Source organism: Phoenix dactylifera, chromosome 7, assembly GCF_009389715.1.
Source record: "Phoenix dactylifera cultivar Barhee BC4 chromosome 7, palm_55x_up_171113_PBpolish2nd_filt_p, whole genome shotgun sequence".
In the NCBI taxonomy this organism is placed as follows: domain Eukaryota; kingdom Viridiplantae; phylum Streptophyta; class Magnoliopsida; order Arecales; family Arecaceae; genus Phoenix; species Phoenix dactylifera.
The window spans coordinates 5,565,823-5,575,997 of record NC_052398.1 but is presented as its reverse complement, the minus strand read 5'-3'; the positions used below and the strand labels follow the sequence as shown (position 1 = coordinate 5,575,997).

The following is a 10,175-nucleotide window of genomic DNA, read 5'->3' as shown; positions in this document are numbered from 1 at the left end:
TTCTTAGCAGTTAAAACACAACCTTGAGTCAAAATAAATAAGTAAGAATGCAGGCCCTTTGTTTAGAGAATGGAAAAACAACCAACTGATTCATTGCAATGGAATGTTATCCATGCATAACAGAAACACGAAAGAAAGTCGTTCATGTGCTTGTTTTAATTTTGCTTGAAGTTTTAATTCCAGTGATTGACATGGTTATTCAGGATACATCACTACCCACAAAAGACCTGTCCCTTAGCCAACCATCACAAAATCAGGCAATGACCCTGAAACCACCATTTTATAAGTTTAATGATGGAAAACAAAACAAATCAAATAGGAGCAGGAAGCCCCCATATAAGAAGGTTTCCCATTGACAGCATTTTTCCTTTCTTAAAGAAAATACAGTTTCTCTAGCAAAAAAAAAGAAAAAGAAAAGAAGAAAACACAGTTTTGCTGACAATTGGGGCGGCAAAAAATAATTTGGAAAAGCCCCCATGATCTATACACATTATTCCAAAAGAATGTGAAGGATGATGTTATTCACAAAGATAGGAGAGAGCTGTAAACAGGTAAGTTCAGCTATCCTTGTTGCAGTGGTTAAGCTACGAGGGCTTCAGGAGACTGGACGTGCAGAGGCTTTGCAGATAGGGCACCAGTTCTTCTGCCGAAGCCACTGATGAATGCAGGTTACATGGTAACGATGCTTGCATGCCAACTTGCCCACCTCATCTCGGTCGACATATTCTTCCTGAAAGAGAGAGATTGAAAGAAAACAGAAGACAAAGAAGAAAACATTAGGCACGTCGCCTCACAAACAGAACCATGTCAAACTATCTTAGGAGCAATCAGCCCCCATGTTGCAGCAATATTGGCCACCATGAGCACCTGCTGCAGCAAGTGGCCTTGGAACTGCACATAGGCACATGAGCATCAAACAGAGATCTGATGGTGAGGACTCCATCACCACCATGTCATGCACCATACGCTATTTGCGATGAGATCAAAACCAGATTACCAACCGTCCTCTTCTCTTTTATTTTTTTCGCAATAAAAATCCATGAAGCGACTTCTTCTTACAGGGTTTTCTATTTTGTATTATCGATCAATTTGGAAAGGAAACTAATAAATTTTCCCCCTTGAATAAACAAACTCAACAAGCACAGGTTTTTGGTCCAACAGCTATAGCCGCTGCACCAGCTAAAGGCTTTGTGGTATGCAAACAAAGAAGCACCACATCTGATAAGTCAAACTAGTACACAGTAATGCAAATATTAGACTTATATATAGCCAACGATGCGTATTGGAAAAGCCAATTCCTGTGTTTATGATAAAGATGACTAGATGAGGCATGATAAATTGGCTGCGAAGAGTAAATGCCTTGCTCGTGGGATACAATGAAATGGAAAAGAACAGTTTGCAGGGTAATTTTCCATGAGGTGTATTCCATGTCAGATGAAGGTACATATTGGAAATGCAAAAATTGGTACGGATTTTATAACAAGTTCTGAGAAGTGTGCATAACCTGGCATATGCTGCATTTGATATCTTCCTCACAGCAAGCAAACACATATATGCTTCTTTCAAGACATTTTGACAATGCTTCTTCTGTGAGGGCTGTACTGACAGTGCCCATTTTCTCCTCCAGGGCTAACAATTCCTGCTCGCGCAAAACATATTTTCTTGGATAAGTTAATGAAATCCTACAAACAATAAATAATCTTAAAGACTCCGAAAGCTGAAGTTTTAATAGATAAATAACCTCCCAAAAAATTATGAAAAAAAAACAGTGACATATTTGAGACGATGGCCATCTTAGTATTGGTTAGAAATATGTTATTGAATTTCAACTTTATAAACTATGGAGAAAGTCACAGTGATCTATGGACAACTGAAGATGGAAAAAAAAAAAATTAAGGATCGCAACAGAGGGATAGCTTCATAGTTAGCAATCTTTAAAAGGTTGAAGACCATTTCCTACAGTTTGAATCAAAATTACATCTGCAATTAAAACACTGGTCATTTATTAGTTGATATTTCTGGTAGAGCCAGAAGCAGTTCCTATTCTTCTTTAACCAGAAGTATGTTACCTTTATTGTTTTCAACTGCAGGCAATAAAATAAACAAGATGGAGGGCTAAGATAAAAACACTTTATGAAGACAAAACTGCAATCACTCAGTCTATGACAATATAAGCAATTAAATAATAGAATGAACCTCATATGTCATATTATCGATGTCCATCCTCATGTCGCTATGTTGATCGTGGAAGTTCAGGCCATCCAAAACTAGCCCCGATAGTTGCTGCAAGAAATATAGCAATCTTGTTATTGATACTGTGACTTTAAACCCATGCTTCATCCCCACAGTCAGGGATTGACTTTAAAAATTCATTTTTGGCCAATCCCTTACTGGCTTTATGAAATAGTCATCGTCAATAAATAGGTAAATAAAATGGACGGGAGAAAAAAGAGATTAAAAACCTCATAAGTTAATTCCTCATCCTGTTCAATCCTCTCCAGTGGCAACGGAACCTGCACATCAGAAAGCAGCTCTTTCATTTTCAAATGCCTAGTTCAAAGAGCAAGCTCGTTACACAATTAGCATTAGGATATGTTAAAATAAGAAAATAAAATTTTAGTTACAAGAACCGTTAACAGCTTAAATGAAAGAACACGATAGTCGTTACATCACTGATTTCTGATCTCTGTAAATTTCTCTTTTCTTACTGGATTTTAGGCATCAAAATTCGACCAACATATTGGCTAAGTTTTGTGAGAGTTTCCAATTTTGAGAGTAGAAGATATGAGTACCTCTGCAATTCCTTCCATGCTAAAGTGCTGGCAGCCATTTCCATCTCCCATAGGGACATTGAACATTTGTGTGCTGCTATATTCAGGCTCAGGTGCTGAAAGAGGGTGATCTCTTTCTTCTGATAACCTTGTTCTAGTCACCCCACTAGGAGACCGGCGTGTTCTTACCAAGACTGCACCCGTCCTTCTTAAAGCCTGTTGAGGCATCGAGTGCTCTGGAAGAGAGAGGCCATGGATGGAAGAACCTCTGTTTGGAGAACCCGAATTTGCTCCACTTAATGCATTCTTGCTTTGGCCTCTTGCTGACAAATTCCCTCCATTCAAGGATCTCTTTCTTAGTGTGTTAACCCTTCTGTTAACACCAGAATTGGAGGAAGAACAACCTGATGGAAGAATATCTGATGATGTGCACCGAAGATGTTTGAGATCATACTTCTTTGACTCAGCTCCCCCACCTCTTGAAGCATGCCTAGCAGCCCGGCTGGCATTTCTGGATGTAAAAGAATGCCTGGTGGAGGAACTTGACGAGGCTTCCTGATCACCATATCTGCATTGCCGGCTGACTTGCTTACACGCTCTTGAATTCAATCTAGTGCTGCAGCTTCCCGATGCTTCAGCTGCATTTCTGGAAAGCCCTTGAGGATTTACAGGTCCAAAGTCATCACGATCAGAAAATACAGTCTGATTGCATCTAGTTATGTGAATGGATTCAGAATCTTCTGGCCCCTCCTGTCTGCTATGATATCCCAAGTTGTCTACCTCCCATCTTCTGCCTTCACAATCCAAATCTTCAATCTCCCTCTGCCTATTACTGCTCTCTGCAATAGCTCTCCCTTGCAAAGATGTTTGTCTCCGTGGCTCTTGATGAGTCTTTCTAGGGTCACAGGCATGACATGATATAGAAGAGCTTCCAGTAATCGTCCTGCTGTTCATAGAGTGAAAAAACCCCCTCGAATATTTGACCTTTTCTGTATTGCCAGTTTTGATGCCGTTCATGGAGTGCAGCCTAGTGCTGCATGCTAATCGATTACAATGCTTGATGCTTCTGTCCTCAAAGTTCTGTTCTCTAAAAACAAGGATAGAACCTCCTCTAGAAAAAACAAGCCCCACAGCAGTTTTCCTACCCATGTACCCATCCATTTCGGGATGGAAATGTCTGCGACAAAAAACTTGAAGTGAACAATTATGTATATCAGGAATGCAAGCGCTTAAGTACAAGTACAGATGGGAAAAGAAAAGCCTGGCACTCGATATCAGGTGTAAACAAGGATACTGAGAGAGAAAAGTAAATTGTGAGGTGCAGGCCACAGATGTCAAGAAGGCAACACAAAGGTAAATCCTAGAATCAACAAGAAGATCCATGGAAACTTAAATGCAAACATAACAAGACCGCTGGTCAACAGACAAAAGGCACTGAGAAGTGAGGCCTATTTCTGCAGCAGAGATAGATAGATAGATAGATAGATAGATAGATAGATAGAGAGAGAGAGAGAGAGAGAGAGAGAGAGATTTTGATGAAATGGTTGCTATAGCTGCAATTTTATTACCTTTCATAAATGAGAAATGCAGTAGCTAAAAATGAAGAAATCAGTGTTCTCTCCTCTGCTCAAATAATTTATGCTAAGCAGGAATAGCATCAGCCCTGCAATACTGACTCTTCGTTCCATTGCACAGTCTGAGTAACAAGAATGCAGGCCATTTTCACATCTTTTCACCTTTAGAAAAAGCCATGGAGCACCCACCAGATTGCTCAATCTGATGTGATGCTGGTGTGGCAGAGGCAAAATAGGAAATTTACCCCAAAGATGATCACCGACACCCTGTGAAACACACAAATACCCTCGTGCCACATCAGACAGGTAATTGGCAAGCTGCCAGTGTGCACTTTATAGCATTCTCTTAGAACGTAAACTGACTAGTAGAATTACTTGCTAGCTAAAGTGAGTTATGTTGTCACTAATCTAAGCATACAGCCAAGAGAGAACACTCAAGAAAAAGTTTACCATTTTAACTACTAACTCAAGTACACATCATTTGCTGACAACTATTATAGATTTGAAGATCCCTCAATTCCCTCAATGGATGAAACCATAGGTGACAAAATATACTCCATCTTAAAAGATGCCTGCAACATGAACAAATGTGCTTATCTAATGAAATCGTGAAAGATATCCTTATAGCAAAGAGAGTGAATTCATTTAGAGAAGCTTCTTTCAAAACAGCAATTTCCATGATCTTGTTCGTGCAGAAACGAATGTTTCTGGGTCCATAACAAAGTTTAATCTCAAAGCTTATGAATGGTAGAATATGTCCTCCAAATCAAGGCTGCTACCGTGTCGCAAGATTGATAAGAACAGAGAAAATGAAACGCCCAAGGTAGACAGTAAAAAGTTACCAATGAAGATGAATCATAGATAGCAGCAAATATAAAGGCCAATTGTCAGAATTAGCTCACAGAAAATCATATCAAATATACCATCTCTATTAAGCCATTTGCAGAGCAACCATACCAATACACAGATACAGGTGAGCGCATATAATCACCATCACTTACATAACTCAATTGCAACATCAATAACATATCCAGTAATGTGCCACCTATTGTATCAAGCTAGAAATAAGGTGTCATGCTCCGAACCCAGCACCCGGGTCCGGCACGCGACACGGTAGCACACTCCCTATAGCATAGCCCTAAAGAATATGCAAGACCTAAAAATATATCATAACCTCAATATTATTGAATAATAATAATCTCAATTCTTACCAAACAATAAAGTTGGCCCAGATAAACTAATCGCCTGCCCACTCCACGATCTACGAACCGGAGTGCGCAGAACCCTGCTCAATGTCCTCTTGTCCAACGAATTGTTTCCCTACAAAATCAAGTCAACATTAAAAATTATTCCGGATATCTGATAATCTAGAATCCTCTATTGATCCTCTAAAGGGTCTACCATCATCTAGCAACCCAGGACTATCCAGCAGTCCTCACAAATAATGATCTCCCCGGACCAAGCTAGAGAGAAAAAATACTAAGAGAAAAAAATAGGAAGAGAAAAAAAAAAATAGTGTATAAGATCTTGTTGGGCTACTTCCTGCCCGAACGCTTTAGCCCTATACAAAACATGAGAGTGAAAGCACCAACGGAAGAGAGAGAAACTTGAGAGAGGAGAGAGAAATCAAGGAAAGAGGAAGAAAGGACCGGGAGGCTCTCTCTCTCTCTCTGTGTTTCTTCCTTCTTCCCGGAGGGAATGCTCGGCGGCAGCCGCCGCCCGTGGGGGGCGACCCCAGGGATCGACGGCCCAAGGAGGTGCCGGCTGCGCGCCATGCTGGGCGATGGCCGGCCAACGGGAGAAAGAAAACAAAAGCAACAGGGGAGGCTTGTCCTCAGTCAATCCGGCCGCTTGCCGGCCGGATACAAGGGAAACAAAGGCCCGACAACCGGAAAAGGAGGAGAGGTAGCTCACCTTGCCTCCGGCGAGCTCCTCCAGCCGGCTCGACTGCGAACCCACCCAGTTCCCCCCACGGAACGCCCAGCGATCAAGCCTCCAATAGCTGAGCTCTCAAGGTCGATGCCAAAGAGGAGGGGAAGAGGATCCTTTATAGATGGAGATCGGCTCAAACTTGGTAGGGTTTGATCACCCTAGACTCCTCCTTCCGGTGGACTCGGAGCGAGAGAGTCGGAACAGGGGAGGAAAAAAAGACTCCGATCGGGAGTCTCCCTCCCCCGCCACACGTGTCGGGCCGGTGCCGTGGCCCAGAGACCGGCCCAGGCCCAAAAATATATGGGCTCTTACACAAGGAGATTAAAAACCACATCAACAAGAAGAGAAGATGAAGAAGAAAATAAAACTGAGCCTCGAAATTAACAGACCTAAGACAGAAAACAGAGCTAGCTTGGTTCTCCTAGCTTCCTAGATTCGGGGAAGGGAAAAAAATACGATTTTGAACAACAAATACCAAAAACAACCTCCAAAAGGCATGTTATTTCCAGCAAGGGATTGCTAATTACGATGCAGATCAACATTAACTAGCATAAACATAAAACAACACACAATTAATTAAACCTAAAGCCTGGACAGAGAGAAATAGATTGCTCGACCATCAAACACATGTCCAAATCTATTTATGCCACGAAGGAAAAGCTATACCACCCAAGAGGGAACAAGATGGCAAGGAGAAGAAGGTGACGGAGAACTCCTTATTCCAAATCTAGGGGAGCCTGGGAGCTATTCCAACCACTTCCAAAACCACACGGCAGGACATGCAAACAAACAGGAATTAAACATCACCATTTGTGGCGGAGAAAACGCTCAAAATCGTTAGAAATTCGACACACCCACTCAAAAAAGCGGAAGAAAAATCGACTTGTCACGCTCAAAGACCAGAACTTTCGAATTCCAGAACCCAAAAGAGGCGAAAAAAATGATCTTTTCATTCTCTAACCTTAGAAGAGAGGCCAGTCCAAAGGGATCGTTCCACGGGGGGGAGGAGGCGAAAGACTCGAGCTTTCATGCACGATCGGAAAGGAGTCCAACGGCGATACACGGATAGCGGTCAAAACCGAACACCTCGCCTCCGGGACTGGATCCCGGCCATCGGATCCGACGAGAGGTGGGGCCGCTCACGAAGGCAACGAGCCGAGCGTCCAACCAAAAAGGAGACATTTAATTCTCCAAAAAGCCCCTCTAATTCCAGCCGCAGAAAAAATTCCTCTCTCTCTCTCTCTCTGTTCTCCCACTCCTCCTTCGCCTTCTCCTTTTCTTTCCTTCTTCCGTCGATTTCGTCTCTGAAAAAACCCTAAATTGATGGCCCGATTCGAAGCAAAGGTCAAATTTTTAGGTCTCATTTCAGCTCAAAAAAAAAAGCAAAGATTTCTTCTTGAAGGTCGAATGAGTTTTTTTTTTCTTGTGACGATTTCCTCTTCTTCTTCCAATTCCAACCTGGGGAATGGCCAGGGTAGAAAAATAAAAAAGCCAGTTGGTTTCGTCCTTCTTAAGCTTATTAGAAACATATTTCTTTAAAAATTAATCCGAGGGGGAATTTTGTACTTATGTTCGTAACCTGAGTTTTATCCACCAAATTGAAGTTTAGGATGATGGGAAATTCATGGATGAACCATGGTCTTTGTTCTCTAGGTAATGATGTGATGATATATAATTTGAGAACTATTGCAATCATTCCTCCATCTAAGTAATCAACATTAGGAATGAGGGTCCACATGACCGTTAGCGTGCAAGTTTTTCTTTTGGCAAAGTTTAGAATAAAGGTAGTTTATAAAGTTGCTGCTTTTTTTTTTCGTTTCCTTTATCTTTAGTTGAGCCTCCCTTGATGACCTAATTCATACGCATGTTTAACCACTTAACCCATTAAACTTTATTTTATTTATTAAAGATCAAATTAGTTACTTATTTAATAAAATAATCATCTTCAAATCTAAAATTTGAGCTATTTTATAAATAGATCAGATTTGAGTAGGTAAATTTGTGATCTATCATATATCTGACTCAACTCGGACTTGGTCTAACCTGATCTGATTGCCACTTGCCACCCTTAACGATAATGTTATCCATATTATAGTTAAAAGTGTTGATAGTAACATTGTATGTCAAAATTATTTATGTTTTGTATTTATTTTTAAAGTTTTTACAATCTCTGCTTGTGAGAAGCTACAAGCTATTATAGTACTGGGAATTGTACAAAAAAAAAAAAATTAAAAATTTTTACAACTGTACTTCAGACCTCACAAGCTGGACTATATTGCATTCAAAGCAACCACAGCATATTTCTAGCAAAGTCAAACACCGTCATTTATCACATTTTAAACTTTCTTTGGGCTACTGATGGACAATTTTTATGCATCTCAAAGAGATTGAGTACTAAAGGAGGAGAGTGTCAATATTTCACCATTAAGTTTTGTTTCCTGCTGTGGCCTGGTCCGAGAGCTTTCCATTAAATTTCTGAAAAAATAACACAGGAAGAAGAAAAGAAGCCTAGAGAATTCAACTAGTTCATGTGCAATCATTGTGAGGGGAGTAATATAACCTTGATTTGGTTAACATCAGGTGTGGTGTGCCATAACAAAGAGTAACGATTAAATTGAGATGATGAGTAGGACTTGACCATTTCTTTACCGACTCTTTGGCTGCAAAACTAATCAGTTTAGGAGCTATAGAATTTGGATTGCTCAAGATCCGTCTGGCATTGCTTCGGTTTTTTCTTTTTGTTTTCAAAAATCCAGGAAGAAAAACAAACTAAAATGAACAATTTGTATGATGAAGGCCATATATTTTTTGAAATTATGCGTAAATTCTTTAAAGATTTCGGAAGTGAAAGTCTCTTCATTTCCTTTCAAAAGAAAGTGCAAGCAAAAGCAAGAAGTAGCAGAAGTCTTGTGCGCATGTTATCTTCAACATCAACCTCCTGTATTATTTTACCAATCCATTGACAAACAAAAACACAGGGACGGAAAGGAGGGCAAACAAGCCCTACTTTACTTTATTCTGAAGTGCAAAATGCCGGCCCACAAGCCACTCTCCTAGTTCAAGTGTTAAAAAAAGGACTTTGGTTGCGGGCATCACCTAGTCTCAACCACTCTTACGGTGGACATCTCCTTATTGTCTCCACCCCTCACCTGGCCTTCTATTGTATTCTATTCCAGAATGTCTTCGCCCGAAGTTGACATTCAATTCTCATGGACTTCTCTTTTTCCTTGGGACCATCATCGCTTGAAAGAGTAACATCAGTAGTACTGATGCATCGAGTTTTCCTTTTGCTTGATATTCTGGTTGATGACCCCGTTTGTAAATGCGAAGGAGATCTCCTGGAAGAAGGAAGAGCTGCTTTTAGCATCATCACTTCATAGAGAATATTGGTTTGCTGAAGGTGGGGATACAAATAATTCATCATATATGTGGGGCAATAAAAAATATAGAAAGTAATAGGCTTTTTTTTTTTTTTTTTTTTGAGGAGGTGGAGGCCACTTTCATGCTTTAGAATTCTTTATTTTTTTTCTCTTTTTTCGCCCACTTTCAAGATGGGGGAGCTGGCCACCAACCATTTCGCTGAAAGGATGAAACTATACAAAAGGAAGGAACAAAATGAATCCATATTTATGGTTCAATTTTCCTCATAATCATATATATATCCACCGGGATGAATATATGACTGAATCCTAAGGTATGTCACATATAGTATGACTAGGCAACTCTTGACATTCCAAGATCTTTCAACTTTATGTTTTCCTTGCCTAGGTTTCGCTATAACATCATAAGTTTGCTCATCTGTCTTGTTCGGTTGAAATGAACTCCTAGTAGAGGACCCTTAATTTTTATGAGCTACAAAACGGAAGTAGCCCTCTCCAATATGCTCAGGCTCTCCAAG

General features: G+C 40.4%; 1 protein-coding gene across 3 annotated transcripts; it reads right to left on the bottom strand.

Moving 5' to 3' along the window:
- Positions 1-245: 245 nt before the first annotated feature.
- LOC103707072 (E3 ubiquitin-protein ligase RLIM-like) lies at positions 246-7,506 on the bottom strand. Of its 3 annotated transcripts, XM_017842777.3 has the most exons (8): positions 6,260-6,494; positions 5,557-5,665; positions 4,340-4,612; positions 2,793-3,948; positions 2,463-2,513; positions 2,197-2,283; positions 1,505-1,639; positions 246-730 (listed from the first exon to the last, which is right to left on the bottom strand). In XM_017842777.3, the coding sequence occupies exons 4-8, from the start codon at positions 3,930-3,932 to the stop codon at positions 596-598; spliced, it is 1,548 nt and encodes a 515-aa protein (XP_017698266.2). In that variant the 5' UTR covers positions 3,933-3,948; positions 4,340-4,612; positions 5,557-5,665; positions 6,260-6,494; the 3' UTR covers positions 246-595. The 3 variants fall into 3 exon arrangements, with proteins under 3 accessions (XP_017698266.2, XP_038984004.1, XP_008789648.2); XM_039128076.1 differs by lacking the exons at positions 4,340-4,612; positions 6,260-6,494 and adding an exon at positions 7,239-7,506; XM_008791426.3 differs by lacking the exon at positions 4,340-4,612 and having other exon boundaries at positions 6,260-6,492.
- Positions 7,507-10,175: the final 2,669 nt, after the last annotated feature.

Coding starts and splice junctions, on each gene's coding strand:
- LOC103707072 (XM_039128076.1), bottom strand. CDS start 3,932: ATGGATGGGTACATGGGTAGGAAAACTGCTGTGGGGCTTGTTTTTTCT. Junction 1,640..2,196: donor TCGATAATATGACATATGAG/GTTCATTCTATT, acceptor TTGCGCGAGCAG/GAATTGTTAGCCCTGGAGGA. Junction 731..1,504: donor TCAAATGCAGCATATGCCAG/GTTATGCACACT, acceptor TCTCTCTTTCAG/GAAGAATATGTCGACCGAGA.